This window comes from Chlorocebus sabaeus, chromosome 8 (genome assembly GCF_047675955.1).
Source record: "Chlorocebus sabaeus isolate Y175 chromosome 8, mChlSab1.0.hap1, whole genome shotgun sequence".
Lineage (NCBI taxonomy): Eukaryota > Metazoa > Chordata > Mammalia > Primates > Cercopithecidae > Chlorocebus > Chlorocebus sabaeus.
The window spans coordinates 1,772,382-1,789,625 of NC_132911.1; the positions used below are offsets into that span (position 1 = coordinate 1,772,382).

The 17,244-nt window shown below is 48.4% G+C and overlaps 1 protein-coding gene across 3 annotated transcripts in view; it reads left to right on the forward strand.

Annotated features, from left to right (window-relative positions):
• DLGAP2 (DLG associated protein 2) overlaps positions 1–17,244 on the forward strand; it is a 928,742-nt gene that overhangs the window by 313,094 nt on the left and 598,404 nt on the right. Inside the window, exon 1 of one of the 3 annotated variants that reach the window (XM_037985420.2) lies at positions 4,938–9,415. The exons of the other annotated variants lie outside the window; for them this stretch is intronic. Coding sequence (XP_037841348.2) covers positions 9,382–9,415 — 34 coding nt within the window. The 5' untranslated portion in view covers positions 4,938–9,381. Of the gene's footprint in view, positions 1–4,937; positions 9,416–17,244 lie in introns of those variants that run through there. 3 annotated transcript variants of the gene reach the window in all.

A 17,244-nucleotide genomic window follows, 5' to 3' on the forward strand; every position in this document is an offset into this window, starting at 1 on the left:
GAGTTATTTAAAAGAAATCAAAATAGAAGCATGGATGTCGTGGAGTCGCACCCATCAGATGCAGAACCTTCTCTCTCCTGGCGACTGGCCAGTCTATTTGGGCAAATTATTTAACGCTATCTGACCTCAGGCTTCTAATCTGTAAAATGCCTTCCTCATAAGACTGTTAACGAAGTTTGGCGTAACATAGAATGAAGTGCTTCCTACACAGGCAGTACAAGTGAGTTCATGCCCTGGGAAGGGAAGGAGCTTGTGCAAGCTCGAGCTCCACAGAGAAGGAACCAGAAGGACCAGGTGTGTCCCAGTCAGCTCTGTCATCCCAGCCAGCTCGCAGTCTCTAAGGCCGGGGGTTTAAAACCTGGGAAGTGAAATATGTGCCTGCAGCTGAAGAAGAGAGAGACTCGTGAGTGATGAAGATTGACGTAGAAACACACCAAGCAAAGAGGCCCGATAGCCGTGAGGAATTCCGTGGATGTGCACTGTGTGGGGAGACGGGATAATTCCTGGATTTAATTGCAAAGGGCCCCAGTCTTTCTGCTTGACATATTGGGTGCTAGAAGAATGTTGCCATAGCAACCCAGCAAGTAACTGTGGCAGGTTAGCAAGCAGCCAAAAATCATTATAATATTTAAGAACCAAAACTTTAATATTTTATTTTCATTACTGTCACTGGTTTTCCTTCCTAGCAGAATGGATTCCTCTGCTCTTTGTGGGAACCTTTTCTGCAGTGCTTTTAGAGCAAGTACTGTTGAGTTTGTAATTTCCAAAAGATTAAAGAGGATCCTTTTGATGAATTTCACTTTTATTTGGGTCTTTCTGTGTAAAGAAATCTGTGGTTAGCAGTACAACAAATGTGTTACACCAGCTTCCTTTTCCTGGTCGGTTTCCGCTTGCCCCTGCGGGGTGCTGTTCATCATCACGAGTGCTGAAACGGGAGCCTCTGAGCCTGTGTGCCGCGCCCGGAGGTTCTGGGAAGCTTCCTACGGATATTTCCTCTCCTGGTTTGATTACAGGCATGACTACGCACACACGCATGCACGCACACGCGCACACACGGACACACGGACACGCGTGTGCATGCACACACACACGCATGCGCACATGGTCCATGCATAAAAGTCATTCGCTGTCATGTGTATGCTCTAACCCAATATTAAAACATTTCGTGTCACTGTTTCTGTGTCTGTATTAAATGGCTTGGACTTTACTCTTGGCTAAAAGCATCTGAGATTTGTAATCGCCAATTACTCTTCGGCTTTGTAGGCTCCTATCATGTCAACATAAGTTTTTACAGAAGAGCTGTCATTAAAGTAGTCTAACTTACTGTATATTAGAATATATGATGTTTCTGCAAATACTTATGTTTTCCATGGAATTCATTATTAGTATAGAAATTAAATAAAACATGCCCAGTAATTTATCATCCCTCTCTTGAGTTGTCTATCTAGGAATGATCAGATAACAATTGACTGCTTAATTTAAATAAAGAAAAGCAGTATTCTCAGCATGAATTAACATTATTTGGAATGTTTGATTCATGGTTTTTACATTGTTTTAGTGTTATATTATTGCATTGTACAAGATTTAAAAAAACTGTTGGAGACTGAGACTAAATTATTCTCAAACAATCAAATTGTAAGGAAAAACCGTAACTTATCTAAACATTTTTTATTATCAACTGTTTTCATTAATGCTTTGTGTTTGTTTTATAAAAAGCACCAGAACAAAATAATAACAGCCTTCATAGACAGTGGCACACAAAAATAGTTTTTCCTCATGAAGCAATAATTGCATGTAGAAAATTGAATATACTTCTACAGCAAGAAATGTTGAGCCCACATGATCAGAGAACAGTTCCATATTATGACGCACATTTTAGATGTTTATAAGGATCAACTTTCTAAAAAACTTTACCAAGAGTAAAAGCTATGAAATAGAGATTTTGTAAAGATGGATACTATGTGTTTTGAGATCACTTTTTCTTAATTGTCCAATTGTGTGATTATGTGATGACATTCTCTAAACATAAAGCCCTTTTGCTGGTGGTTTAGGCCTGATGAGCTCTATTTTAGTGATGAGTGCATTAAGAACTGTAGCTTCAACTTATCAAACTAGCAAATTGATTTTCTGTTTTTCATTTCAAATCAGAGTCATAGTGATTTGGAGTCGTCCCTCCACTGTAAGTCTCTTCTTCCTGCTCTAAATATTAATGTAGTAAGATATCTAGGTTCCTTATCTATGAATATGTTAGGACTTTAACTGGTTTACTGTTTGAGTCAGATAAAATATTTTTCTACCGAAGCTCTGTAGTCATTACTTATAAGAGATTTGACATGTGGACTGTTTATTACATGATCCTACTAATATTTTCCATCAAATGTCTAAAGCCAAGGACACTCGCCTTCTCACTGCTGGACATCTGGATAGGATGCTGGAAACAGCCGTTGGGTAGGCCGTTGGTCACCGTCTTCTAGCTGCTTCACAAAGCAGGCTCTAGAGATGCAGCCCCTGCCGTAATAGCCCAGGAATCCGCAACCAGCACCGTGGCCATGCTGGGCGTTCACGGCTCATCCCACTGAGGAGGCCTCGCCAGCAGAGGGGCATCTGAGTCAGGCTCATCTGGGCTTGAATCCTGATTCTTACTTCAAGGATTTGTGCACAATATTTAATCTCTATAGATCTCCTCTTCTCAATCTTCAGATGTCAGGGATAATAATACCTGGCCGGCTACAGAAAAGAGTGGTTGCACGGGTTGAACTGCAGTGACCTTGGTGTGCCCTGGGGAATGTTGAGATGCAGGAAGTGGCTCCTTATGGAGGCAGCTCAGGGAGTTGAGAGCAGAGAGAGCTTGGTAGCTCCCAGGTAGCAATATTTCACGACTGAGTAAGCACTGAGTTGTATGACTTCCTCAGGCGGTTCAGTGTGACACTGGAGGGTTTTTAGAGAAAAATGTAATTCTTGTTTTAGGAAAACATACTGTTTGTTCCTGGTTATAACTTTTGATCAAACGACCTCAGTTGACTGTGTTGTGTGGAATAGTTTTACAAGGGCCTGGTCACGTGGGCCTTTCCACTCGCGGCCTCTGTGGCTCCTCTAAGGCGTCCTGTAGTTTCACATGACTGTCCGTGCGTGTGGCAGAGGGTGGAATTCCTCTAGCCCTGCGTGTCCTCTGTCCAGGTTTACTTCCGCTTTCTCCTATTATTCTCGTCTCTTTTTCCTAGTTTGTTTATTTACATGTCTTAATTTTGTAACTTTTTTCATGTTTTGGAACTGTGTTTCAAAGAGCCATTCTTTAGTCTCTTGTTTGCTGTAGAACTATTAAAGAAAATTTTATTTTTTCCCCTAAGCCAGCAGGACTCCAACTAATGACTTGCAAAATGTGTGTCATGAAACACGACTCCAGTTGTAAGGTGCCGGGACACTGACACACCCGTGCCAAAATGTGGATTTATACAGGGATGCCGTTAGCACTGTGCTGCCGTCAGCATCAGCTCTGGAGTCAGACTGAGCTGGATTTGAATTCTGACCCTGCCAGGTAATTGCTCCAGAAATTTCTTAATTTTGATCTCAGTTTCTTGAGTTGTAAAATGGGAATTCCAGCACTTACATCAGACCAGCTGCAATGAGTACATGCAATTGTGCCCCTGGATTTCTAATTGTACTTGGTAGGTAACTCAGTAAATAGCAATTCCCCCTTAATCCTCTGCCTTCATTTTCTAGTGAATACAACCCAAATATGGAGGTGAGAATTTCATAACGATAAATCCCCTCGAAGAGACAGAGACAGACCATGTTTGTCAAGTTTTTGTTAAGCCCGAGAACTCACGGACCACCAGAATAATCCACACCCACAGTCTGAGAAACTACTGTGAGATACGTATTTTTCTGCATGAAAATGACTTTGAGTTGTAAAAGTATTACTGCAGAGTTTTACCTTTCAAACCTGTGAACCCTTTCAGTGTGAGCATACTTTTTTACCCTAGGACACACAGTTCCCGTGAGATTTGCATCCGTTACGACACGCTGAAGTTAGCTGTCTGTATTAACACAGGTTATTAAGAAACAGGAGCTTTAACACAGGTAAATTTGAATTACATACATTGAAGTTAGCCATCTGTGTTAACAGGTTATTAAGAAACAGGAATTTTAACACAGGTAAATTTGAATTACGTACAGTTCACGTTAATCCAAACATTCAAATGCTGCATGTATTTTCCATTTTACTAAATCATTATTCACGTTAGGGTTCTGCACACAAGGGCTAAGTCTTTAATTGATGGTTCTTCCCTTCTATGGATATAAATGGCATTGCCTAAGAATTCGGCTGTTCGTTTATTGTCTCTCTAACTTACTGGCTGTGCTATCTCTTGATTTCTTATGTCTGTCTATGAAAGAGGATTAGAAACCTCTATTCTGAACACTGGCAAAGTCTTTCTGGAGGATGTAAGCAGGGACCAGGCAAACAAGAAAACCTCCGGTGTCATTTTCTCTGAATTAGCTTTGTTTGCGAACAGCTTGTGGCCTTTCATCTTTGAGAATTGTGACTATGTTCATTGATGCTAACACCAGAGGTTAAAATGTGTTACTGAGAGAACAAAAGGGAGATAATCTTTAATTTAATGTAGCAAAACAAAGTACTTGTTGAAGCTTTGATGTTTAAGGAGAAATAAAAAGAAAGATGTTGAGTTTCTGGCTCTCGTTTTCCAGTTCTTAACTCCTTCGTTTTATATTAGGACCCAGAGACATCAAGCTGCATAAAACAAGAAAACTTGTTTTGCTTTATTTGTGGCTCTACGTGAACCTAGGATTTTGGGAAAACATTCTGTGGATAGTCTGCGTCTGGTGAACGTAACAGTTTTGAGAGGAAAAGATGTTACCCTGCCCTGCTGCGTCCCAAGTGAGGATCATGTGGGATTGCATGCGGGTGGATTCCCCCGGGGGCGTGGCCGGCTTGACTGGCAGCGGGTCTGGGGGCGTGGCCGGCTTGACTAGCAGTGGATCTGGGGGCGTGGCCGGCTTGACTAGCAGTGGGTCTGGGGGCGTGGCCGGCTTGACTAGCAGTGGGTCTGGGGGCATGGCCGGCTTGACTAGCAGTGGGTCTGGGGGCGTGGCTGGATTGACTAGCAGTGGGTCTTGATTTCAGCATTTTGCTAAAGACCCTCTTTTGGGACTGAGACGTTGCTTTACAAATAGTCACTCACTTGGCCCTGAGAGAATAAGCCTGAATTTCTGTAGGAACCCAGCACCTGCCACAGCTCCAATGGGCGACCTGACTGCTGCAGGCCACACTCAGTGGTGAGATGCTGCGTGATGTGGGTTCGAAGTTTTGCACAGTCCAGTTCAGTCATCAGTGGAACTCTGAGAGTGGCTTCCAATACCCGCCCATGTACCCATTCTCAGGTCAGCCTCGAGGGGCCATGCAACGACCTAGCTGGCTGATGTGGTTCAGCAATGGGGAGCACTGTGTTGACAAAGAGGAGATCAACTTGGAGAGAGCAGGGGGGAGCCTGGTTCATCAGGGCTGGTTAAAATCCACATTTATAGCCATCTACCAAGTAGGTTGTTTAACCTGTTGTCATTTATGTGGTTGGTAAATTAGAGTTGTGGTTGTCACCTCTTAAGACAGATTGGCCTTATATTATATGGACAAGCTACAAAGATCAAGCCATCTTAAAAGTGATATTTGAGGCCCACCCCAGATTATTGGGTTAGGAATCAAGAAACACATTATGGTGTGACTTCATGTAAGTTCCCTGACACCTGTGAGTGTTCGTTTCTCTTGATGGCCACACCCACCTGTGTCTACCTCAAAAGACCTAATCAAAACTGGTGTTAGAACCTCGAGGTAGAATGCAATTCAGCCAACCTTTATTTAGCATCTCAGGGCTGTACCTTGGGCTGGATGTTGGCTGTAGCAGCGTCTGCTTCTGAGAAAACATAAACAGAATTCTCCAGGTCTCCCCCCATGTGTCCATGAATAAGCGCTCTCCCGTCTCTCTGTGTCCAGTGGGAGTCCTAAAGTCAGCAGCACTGCTCTCTGCTCTGGGGCTCTGTGACAGCTCTCTTTGGGCCCTGGATCCTCTTGGCTTCAATTACAGGGAGAGGCTCCGTCACTGGCTGGACCTCATCCCCTGCCCACTGACCCCCCAGGGTCCCAGTATACTCCATCCCCAAGGGCCTCCTGGGACCCCTGTGTCCCCTGGGCATGGACTCTTCCTGCCTTCTCCGTGGAGGCACAAGGGGTGGCATATTTCTTAGGAGCACAGCTCTGGAGCTGCACTCCTGAGCCCAAAGTCTTGGGCTCCTCTCTCAGTTCTGTGCCTCAGTTTCTCCCTCTGTGAGATGGAGACCCTAGGAGCTCCAGCCTCAGGGGCTGCGGAAGGATTGAATGAGCAGGGCACGTGGTGTGTGGCAAGTGTGGGCTGTTCAGTGCCTGTTGCCTCCTCTCCATTAGTCTGTGAGCTGGTGTGTGGCAAGTGTGGGCTGTTCAGTGCCTGTTGCCTCCCCTCCATTAGGCTGTGAGCTAGTGTGTGGTGAGTGTGGGCTGTTCAGTACCTGTTGCCTCCCCTCTGTTAGGCTGTGAGCTTCTCCCCTCCATTAGGCTGTGAGCTCCCCAGAGGCAGTGGTGTGTTCATGGCTTTTGGTCTGGTTTGCTCCCTCCTGTGTCCCCACCACGTCACCAATGCCTAGTGAATGCTTGTGGGTAGATATGCTGTGGTCAGCCTCCTTGGACCAAGGCCCCCTCTTTCCTGTGGGAAGGCTGAGGTGGGTGAGGCAGGTGAGGTAATTTCATGTCTGTGCGGGCGCAGTGGTGACCACAGGAACACCAGGACAGATGGAGACAGGCCCCTTGGGAAGGCAGTTGGGCTGTGGGACGACCGTATGGGGCAGTGCAGAGAGCCAGGGCGGCCACATTGCAAATTGCCATTCCGTGTGGCCCTGGGGGCGTGGATCAGGAGTAGTAACAGCTGGTGGTTTTGAGGTATGAGTGGGCTCTAGAGGGCCAGAAAAGTGGTAGCAAGGACGTCTTGACAGCAAGCAAGTGGTTGCCGGGATGGCTGGGTGAGCTGGAAGCGGAATCTCAGGACGTGAGCCTGGGGCTTTGAATTCCTCCGCAGGGTCAGACGTGAGCTGTTCCCAGTGTCAGATGTGAACCACGGAGTGGGTGCTTGGAAAAGCCTCAGGGTGTGCGTGGCTGCATCCGTTTCCCGTGGCCGCCGTCATGTGACCACAGACTGGGTGGCTAAAGGTGACGGAAATGTACTTTCTCGCAGTTCTGGAGTCCAGAAGCCCGAAACCAAGGTGTCGGCACGGTGGGCTCCCTCTGGAGGCCCTGAGGGCTTTGGTTCCATCTTTGGTCCCTCTGCTGTGTCCTTGCTGTTCCAGGCCCAGGGAAGCGCGTCACCACCCCCTGCCCCTGCTTCACATGGCCGCCTCTCTCTGTGGGTCTCTGTGTCCTGAGCGTCTCTTCTTAAAAGGATGCCTATCATCAGATTTAGGGCCTGCTCTAAATCCAGGATGACCGCGCCTCAAGATCCTTAATCAATCACATCTGTAAAGACCCCATTCCCGAATAAGCTCCCATTCTGAAGATCCGAGTGGCCCTGCATTGTGGGATAGGCTGTTCATCCTGTCACTCCTGGTGACGGTAATGTCCTCAGTGATGACAGCCCCATATTTCAGGGCATCTTGTGGGCCACCTTTTCCTCAGAGGGGAGCCTGCAGGTTCCACGTCCTGGCCTCCCTGTGTGCCTGGGACGGGGCAGGAGGCCACAGCCGGGGCAGCCTGGGGTGCTGGTGAGGAAGAGGAGGTGGGCTCTGCCCCTCACAGTCAAGGCATCTGAGGGAAGGGAGACTGACTTGTGTTCTGAGTGTGTCTCCCGGCCTTCAAGGTGTTGATATTTTGACGTTGTGTAATAAACACAGGCATTGGTGAATTGTGGTTACTTCTCTATGTTGGGCAACCATAGCAATTCCCCCAGGTGGGCAGAGGAGCAAATTCCCTGATGCACCCTCTACCTTTCCAGCATGAAGAACCCTCCACCAGGTCTGTTTTCCAGGAAGATTCTCCTCTGATTTGGTCTGTGGACCTGGCGCTGTGCTTCGCCAGCCAGCCTTGTTCACGGTGAGCCACTCGGTGAAATCACCGCCCGTTCCAAGTGAACTCTTCAGATCACTGGAATAGTTGAGGGGAAATGTTAGAAGATTTTATGATGAAAATATGCCCGAACACCTGCCTTGCTCTTTCCAATGTGGGCCCGACTGTGGTTTCTACCACTAGCTTTCTTTGTAGGCTTGGGCAGTGGAAGCTGAGGTGTGTGTAGAAGTGAATCCCAGCTCATCGTCTCTTCCATGTGTTTATGGAGGGAAAACCGCTGCTGCCGGTTAGAATTTACAGTTAGAACTCTGCCACCCGTGAGTTGTGGAAGGATCCTGTCACCCCTTCTCATCTGCATCCCCGCCTCCAGCCGTGTGTTTTACGGGGTGAGACCTGTGTGGACTCGGGGGGAGCAGAGCTGGAGTCTCGCTACTTCCAAGAAGAGCAGCAGCAAAAAGGCCCCAAACTGTCACTGCCACAGAGAGTCCCAGGGAGCAGGGGCCCGCGTGGGCGGCAGGTTGTGCTGCAGATTCAGCGAGCTCCAAACTGCTTCCCTTCCCTCTCCCTCCCTGGCGAGGACTTCCTTGGAGGTTGCACTGAGCCATTTCCGTGGAGGGCTTTCCTCCTCCTCTGGAACTTTTCAGACACCAGGGAGCACGAGACGTGGCCGGGAGGAGCTGCTCTGTGCGGACGGGGCCCCTCCGAGCACCCTGCCCACTCACTCTTATAAAGACCCGTGTCGTCAGCACTGTGACGCTCCCTAGGAAGTTGCCCATTTATGGCTACTAGAGCAAATGATATCATCACAATAGGTGGCTCCTGTCTAAATAAGGATCATTTGTGAAATGAGATTATAGACATTTGTCTGAAAAAAAAAAAAAAAAACAGGAGATAGAGGCACCTGCTTTCTGTAATTGATATCCTGGGGGAGAGCAGTGCGCGGTAATTAAAGCGTCCATCTCCATGGCTAACTCTGTTACGAGGAAGGAGCTCGCCTCTCCTGCTCTGCACCAAGCAGCCCCCACATCCACATGGAGTCGACTCCAGATCCATGTTTTCTATTATGCTTGACTATATGGGCCATGCATCGCAGTCCTGTGCCTGCCACGCTGCTGCAGTGCCTGGTTTGCAGAGCTCCGTGGCAGCCTGGTCCAGGCTGTGGCTGACCGGAGCCTCGGAGGCACGCTCGGTCGTCTTGGCCTGCTTCTCTTGCAAGGATGTGCAAGCTTCCCTGAGTGCAGGTCTCCCAGTCCACCCAGACGCCTCCTGCACTCGGCGTTTGGATGCTGCAGACGGAGCGGCAGGAGGCTCTCCTCGGTAAGTCAAGGATGACTCATTTCTGACTTTCTGTACCTGGAACATCCACTTCCCCTGGTGCGGTGGTGTCAGGTAGACAGTGGCCAGCTGGTAGCACTCAACTAGTTAATCCCGATAGCTGCTTTCCCTCCATACTTGGCAGCGTGTTTTTCCCTTGCCCGCCCTCCCTCCTGGCCGCAGGTCGTGCCTGTGCCTTTCTTGTAAGTAAAGCACTCATCTCTTGATAGACGTTGTGATAGCAGCTGGGGGTGGGGGGGACTAGGATGACTGCAATCCCGGGAGCATCTTAATTGCCAGAAAGCTTTGGGGGAAAAGCTCTTGTACAGCAGTCCAGAACTATGGTGCTGTAATTCTAAGGAGACAAGTTCAGTCTTCAGTTAACCATTATTCCAATAATCCCCGAATACCGGAACAATTTGTAATGCAGGAGCTGTTCCAGCTTATTCTCCGTTTGCTATAGCAAAGATGCAGCAGCCGGGCTGCTGGTTTCAGTACTCCTTTGGGAATGAGTAAATCCAGGGACCTGCAGCTATTAAGACCTGTGTTTTTCTATGCAAGCAATGGAGAGAGAAGCCTGTGGAGACAGCTTCTTTTGTAATGCCGAGTACAGTGACAGACTGGGTGCCTCTTATCAGCCGCATTAAATAGGATAAAAAGAAAAGGGGAAAGATGTTTGACTGAGATGCCACAAAGTGCTGCCATATATTTGTCATTAAGACCAACAACCTCTTCAAAAGCAGAGATTCCAAGATTTAGCTGACCGAGTGGACTGTCCTCTGTTCTGTCTGAAGAGACAGGTTTTAAGTGTATGGGAATTGCTGAGATTTTAGAGGAAAAGTGCCTCCGAGTGCACACATTTTGATGAGGGTCTCTGCGATCCCCGAGGTCTCGGGGTTATACCGTCCACAAAAGGCTTTAGCAGTGGGGAACTTTGTAACAAGTGACTGGCACCTGCACAATCCACAGGATGATGGTCAAGTGTGTTTTGGGAGGGTTTTTCTTTTCATGCTTCTTGCCTTACTATGCTGACATTTTTTTTTTTTTTTTTTTTGCTTTTGCTTTACCTCGTGCAAAAATATGCACCTCTTTAAATGGTATTGTCTAGCCTCTTTCTGATGAAATAGAATGTCGGTAAAAGCATGTACTAGCTTAGGCGTCTAGGTGATTGCTAGCTTTAAAAATTCCTGTTATAAATGGCCAAAATATCTTACATTAAAATGTTATACTCTGTACAGGACTGAGCGTGGCCAATAGGAAGCTGTTATTGGTTTGTCCATATTTAGGTGGGTATCGACTATTTCATTCATAATTTTGTTCCCAGAGCTCGGTGCCTCTCCACACAGAGGTTTAGTGTTAAAATGGTCTGTTGTGGCCTTTAATTTGCTCATGAAGCAGAGCAAGTCAGTGGGACGCTCTCCAGCTTGGTGAATCACGCTTGCCGTTTAGCAACAAGTGCCGGCCTCCGCAGCCAGGGTCATCTGTCGCTCATGCCATTCATACGCTCATACGCAGGATGACACGGTTCTCCGGAAGAGCAGTTAGGAGACGCCAGCCTCTCACAGGGTTTGTGGCCCAGGGCAGAGAGGTTCACTGGGAGCAGCTGCAGCTGTGGGAAAGCTTTAGCTCATGGAGACAGTCCAATGGCTGGTGGGGCAGTGAGGGACTATTTTACTAAGTTTAATTCTTGCTCCCGATTTGCAGCAATTACTCAACAGTAAGTACTTGCAAGTAATGAATGTTGCTTTTTAAACCAAGTCAATTTATTTATGGTTAAAACAGAACTGGATAACCAGAAAATAAGTGGTGTGTGTATACAGTGTTCGAATTGGAAAAATATAGTTGCAAGAGGTACACGCAATTCCTCAAATATGTCAGGCAACCCGGTTTTTACAACCAAACCAGGCTGCTGTTTGGGGATGTTGTATATTAAACAGATATGCAACAAATGTGATTTCACCAGTATTAATAACTTCAAACCAAATGCATTAATAACTTCAAACCAGCATTAATAACTTCAAACCAAATGCATTAATAACTTCAAACCAGCATTAATAACATCCATTCGCATGTTATTTTACCAACATTAATAACTTCAAAACCACCTGCAGTTGTTGTTTTCTAAAGCAATATCTGTTTTATTTAAACACTATTTAATTTGATGGCTTTCTTTTCAACAAGGAAGTCTTCAGTAAATTTGACATTCTCTAAAATATTCGCCGTCAACGCAGGCTGAATGTGACCTCTCCACGTAGTCAACACATAAAAATTAAGCTTTGCCAATTATATATAACATTTTAAGCAAGTATTTCCTCTCTCCTTTTGTTCTGCTGTATGCGGCAGAGGGACAAATGCTCATTCGGAAGACGAGCCTGGTCCGTGATACCACCCCTCCACCCCGACATGTGCACACCCGGCCCCCCACACACCTAATGTGGAGAATCCTTTAAGGAATTGTGAAGGGGGGTACGTGGAAGGGGTTGTGGTATCATGGGGGGTGTAGAAAGGTGGTTTGAAAGGCGTGCTGTGCACTCACTGTTTATTGCTGTGTGAGTCTGGAGATACAGCCAGACACCTCCACACAGCGACCGTTTCCCACCCACCAAACAGCACGCCCGGGGGATTTCTGAGAAAATACGTCTCCATGCGCCAGGGCGCCTGCCTTTATTCACTCTCTCAGTTTAAAATACAGAGTTATTCACCCCTGAGCTTCCGTGCGCACAGCCCAGTGTTCATTGAAGCTGTGTCTAAACCTCTGACTCAGGAAGGTCTTTTCAAAGATACAGCTGTTGCCAGAAATTTGATTATCGGGTCATTATTTTATTCATGATTATTTCAAGATAACAACTGGTAGTAAAATTAGCATTTTTCATATGACTAACATCAAGAAAAAAGTCATCACATTTGCATTTAGAGAACAGTTATTGTGAAATTACTTTTCTGACCACATATCTTTGTTAAAAGAGCACTGTGTTCAGTAGAGATTGAAAGCAGCATATTCACGCTGGAGTGGACAGTTTCTGACCCTTATCACACAACATGGAGTGTTTTGCTTTTAACTCCGTGGATGGGGAGTGCAACATACTCTAAACCACTGGCCTCTGAGAAATGCAGCTGTGTGCCTTAAGAATGACATTGTTTATAATGAAATGTTTAAAAGATGCCTGTGTGCTTCCTTTCTTACGAGATCATCAGAGACTTTTACGCTTGTCTTCCTTCCGATTCGATACTCTCCTGAGATTTATCTGTGCCGAACGTCTGCACTTCTGGTTATCCCATTTAAGTGCATCGTTTGTTCCTCGTGGGGACAGTTCAGAGGCAGAATCCTGACTGCCGAAGCCCCCAAACAGTTCTGTAGGATGGCCTGTCTGTGGGGATGGCCTGGGTCCCAGGAATTCCGGGAAATCTTTCCGAGCTATTTGCTTTCAAGTTGTCATTCTCCTGCGTGGTCTGAGGGCAAAATGCTTTGGGCCTGACTTGAGTCGCAGGAGCCCTCAGAGGAGAGGCCACCGAGCTGGACCCTGTCCAGCCTGAGTGTGGCCACGCCGTGGTGGTGTCCAGGCTGTGTAGTCGCTGGGGCTGGAGTCTGCTCGATGGATGCAGGGCAGGTCCGAGCGAGGACAATTCCCCACCATGGGTAGGTCTGGGCGAGGAGGGCAGCTCCCCACCACTGCCCTGTCTTTGTCCTCGGCCTCCGCACGCAGCACCTCCATTCCTGCTGTCTGGACGGCCAAGCTGTGCTTGTCGAGGGCAGGTCTTCATGGTGAAAAGGACCTTGACGGGACATAGGAGAGCTGGGACCCAGCACAGTTTCAGTCCGGTTTTCCTCTCAAGTCACCGTCAGAGCCCACAGCACCCCTTGCCTTGGACCTCAGGGGCTTCCTGGTTGCAGCAGGCGGCCCATGGCTTTTGCCGCATCCCCAGCCGAAGCTCCCTGGGGCCACCCCGATGCCTGGCTCTGCCTGGTGGTGTCTGGTTTGTTGCTGAGAGGGGTTGATCTCCTTCCCTCCTTCAGGTTCCATCTAATCCCAGGTGGGTGGGTGGCTCTGACCCAGCCTCTCCCCGCAGCCGCCTCTGTGGTCTTCACATCCTTCTGTGACCAGGGCTGTGACCACGTTATCCACGCACCCCGTACCTCATGCTGCTGGCCCAGATCCAGGCCCCTTCTGACCTCCGGTTCCTGGGCTTCCTCACTGTTCTTCAAGGAGAGACTGAGAAGGCTGAAGGGTGGTGCTGGGTGTTCTCTGGTCAGGAGCTTCTAGACTCCTAGCACTTTTGCTTTGGGTGTTCTGATCTGTTGGTGTTCCCGCTGTGGTGCCTGCCCAGCAGGGGCCCTGCCTGTAGGAGCAGCACCTGCCTGGGAAGCTGCAGGCTCCTGAGTAGACTGGGGAGGTCAGAGGCTTCCTGGGAGGCGGCCGCGCTGAGGAAGCCCGTATGGGAATCGTGTCCCAGCTGTGCCTTCCTCCACATGGGGCCACGCCCGGCCCACGCACGCCTGGGCAACTATTTTCACTTTCATTTTCCAGATAGGAAAACTGAGACTCGGGTGGTTGAGTGACCTGTGTGTGTGTGTGTGGGGTGTGTGTGTGTGTGTGTGTGTGTGTGTGACTTAATATTTTTAGCACAGTTTTAGGTAACCAGCAAAATTAAGTGGAAAGTGCACAGTTCCCATATGTCCCCCGCCCCACCCACGCCATCCCTCATGACCCGGTCCCCTCCAGAGTGGTGCATTTACTGCAGCTGATGAGCCAGCATGACACGTCGTCCTCACCCAGAGTCCGTAGTTCACCTCGGCTCACTCTTGGAGTTGTCTTTCCATAGGTTTGGGCAGGTGTGTGATGACACACATCCCCCGTCACAGCAGCACACAGAGGAGTTTCTCTGTCCTGAAAATCCCCTCTGCTCTGCCCACTCCTCCCTCCCTCCTCGTGAGCCCTTGGCAAACATAGGACCGTTGACTGTCCCCATAGTTTTGCCTTTTCCAGAACAGCGTTTATTTGATGGGAACCGAGTGCACAGCCTTTTCAAATGGGCTTCGTTCACTTTGTAACGTGCATTTAAGGTGCCTTCGTGTCTTTTCCTGGCTTCGTTGCTCATTTCTTTTTAGCACTGTGTGCTGTTCCCCTGTCTGAATGCTCATAGTGTATCTGTTCACTTACGAAGGGCACCTCAGTTGCTTCTGAGTTTGGGGAATGATGAATGAAGCTGCCACAAACATGGGCCCCTCCCAAAGTGCTTTCCTGTGAGTGTTCCCAGGGAGACCTCATGGGGGCTTTCTCCAGCCCATCCTCTTCCTGAGCTTGTTTGTCAAGAAGATGCTTCAAGAGTGAGGGTTTTTGCATAAGAAAGAGAATCTGCGGCCTGGGCAGCCCCTGGGGCTGGGCTCAGGACAGGTTCTGTGCCTGGCATTTGACCTCTGTGGGACCCAGTCCTTGAAAGACTCACAGGAATGTGCCTAATGGAAATCCAGTCCCAGTAACAAGAACAGACGTTAAAAATCCCCGCCTGAAGTTGGCGGACAGCGCTGCCCTGCGCCAGTCACACGTTTGTTGCAGCTGATGCGGCAGCAGCATTCTTCGTCGCTGGAAGAGTGATGCGGACTCTGGGCAAATATTTGTGGAGGAGAGACTGGGCCCCAAATTGTGTTTGCTAAGGCAGTCTTGTTTAAACTGAAAAGATGGGGCTGGCAGGCCGGGAAGTGGGAGAGGCGGTGGGGGCCGCTGGTTGGGCCGGACAGAGCTGGGGCCCGTGGACGGGTCGCGAGGACGCCGGGTCTCACAGGAGGACAGGCTGGCTTCTCCCAGGCCCCAGACCCTCTGCACACTCCTGTCCTCTCAGCCCTTAAGGTCAACTGTAACATTTTTAGAATGTTACAAAAAAAAGGCTCAGCAACCCCAGGACTTGAATTTTTGCTTTTTGGACATAATGGTTTCTAGGGAGAGCAGCGGGACCTGCACATCCGAGAGTCAGAGCCTTACTGTCCCTTCACCGTGGAAATTCTCGTGGCTCCCACCTCGGTTGTCTTGTGTTTTGCTTAAAAATAGCACCATTAATGTAGAATAATATATACTCCTATGAGTCCCATATTTAATATAATATTTCAATGCTGTACCTATGATAAAAGTTCCTGGTGCTCGCCAAATGCTGAGTGCTGGGCTGAGGGCTTGGAATTCAGCATCACGTTTGGATTCCACAACAAGATGAGGTAGAGCCACAATGCGTGTCTTGTGGAGGAGGATGCTGTGAGGGCCTGTGGCTGCCTCATGTCTGCGGAAGAGGCCAGATGCCAAGCTAGAGAGGCCTCAGTTTCCCCTCCTGTCCTCCTTTTGCCAGACTGAACTCCCTCCCCAAAGCTGCGTCAGAGGACAGAAGGAAGGGATTTTAGATCAAAGTACATTAAACATACATTTAGCTTTGGAAATGTTTTGTTCTTGGACGTAAAATATGTCTTTCTGGCACTGTGCATATTCAGACATTGTTTTCTCCAAATCACGATGCTACTTCCTGAAAGCTTCCACTTTAGGAAAACCCGAGAAGGTTCTGGGGCGTCTTGTTCACCTCTTTACTCTCTGCTCTTTGATGTAAGCTGGTGTGTAGACTCAGCGAGTCCTTTCTTGCTTCCTTTCCTGAGTTCTGTGTTGTCTGAAATGGGAGAAGGAGATCTTGTTTCATGGGGTGGGTTCAGGGCAGCTGGGAGAGGCCACAGTGGGGCCTTAGGCAGAGAAGAGGCCCCGTGTCCCGGATGCCTGGTGAGCAGCGGCTGACATGGGCTTACCCTGCCAGGGCCCAGCAGATCTCATGGTTCCTGAGGGAGTTGTGTGGATTTCACATACAGTTTTAGAAATGTTCTTGCTTCTGCCATTTATAACATCAACATGCAACCCAAAATGTGTCGTGAAAACGCGCGAAAGTCAAATACATGTCCTTGGGCTTTGAACTTTCTCACAAGTAAGAGGGGATTTCTGCACTGTCCAGTGTCTACTCATGTTCCAAACAGAAAGACAGTTTGAAAGGTGCAGCTTTCACATATATACACATATGTGAAAAGTGTGAGTGTGTCTGTTTAGACACACACACACACACACACACACACACACACACACACACACCTCCCTCCTTACAGAAAAGACCATGGGAAAAATTAGCCTTCAAAACTGCTTTCCCTCAGCTAGTATTTGGAGTGAATGAATGAATGTTCACAGGAAAAAGGATGCACTGGCTTTTCCTTGTAGAGAGGCGGTCCGTGGATTCTGAGCTGGGCTGTGGTTGTTCCGACTCGCCCCTCACGCTCACTTTCCAGACCCCACAATTGCAGATGAGCACTGAGCAGCATTGGCTCCAGGATCAGGAGGCAGAGGGGAAGCCCCTCAAGATTCAGCCTGTGGTCTGATGGCTGCTTTTCCAAACCAGAAGGGGCGTTGTAGCAAACAGCGTGCTGTAGATGAGGTTCAGCACTGGCGCCTCACTGAGCAGAATGAGGGTCCTGTGTTTCGGGGGCGACCTGGGCCTCTCTCTCCTGGTCTCCTGCCGCTGACTGCTCCTCCCACGGATTCGCAGCTGACTGCAGCCCAGCTGCCGAGCGCTCGGGGAGGAGAGGATGGTGAGTGGTGCTTTCCAGTTTTAGCTTTTGTGTGATGATAAAAACTGTACTTCTAGAGTAACCCAGCATTAAGCTAGAATCCACTTGTCACCTTTTTCTTGTGGGTGAGAGGAATAACCACCACTTTCCACAGTGTCTGAAATAACCACTTCGGCTGCCTCCACGGTGCTTCACTTTCAAGGGTGGCTTCCTGGGTGACGCCCCTCCTTCCTCCATCACCACCCTGGACAAC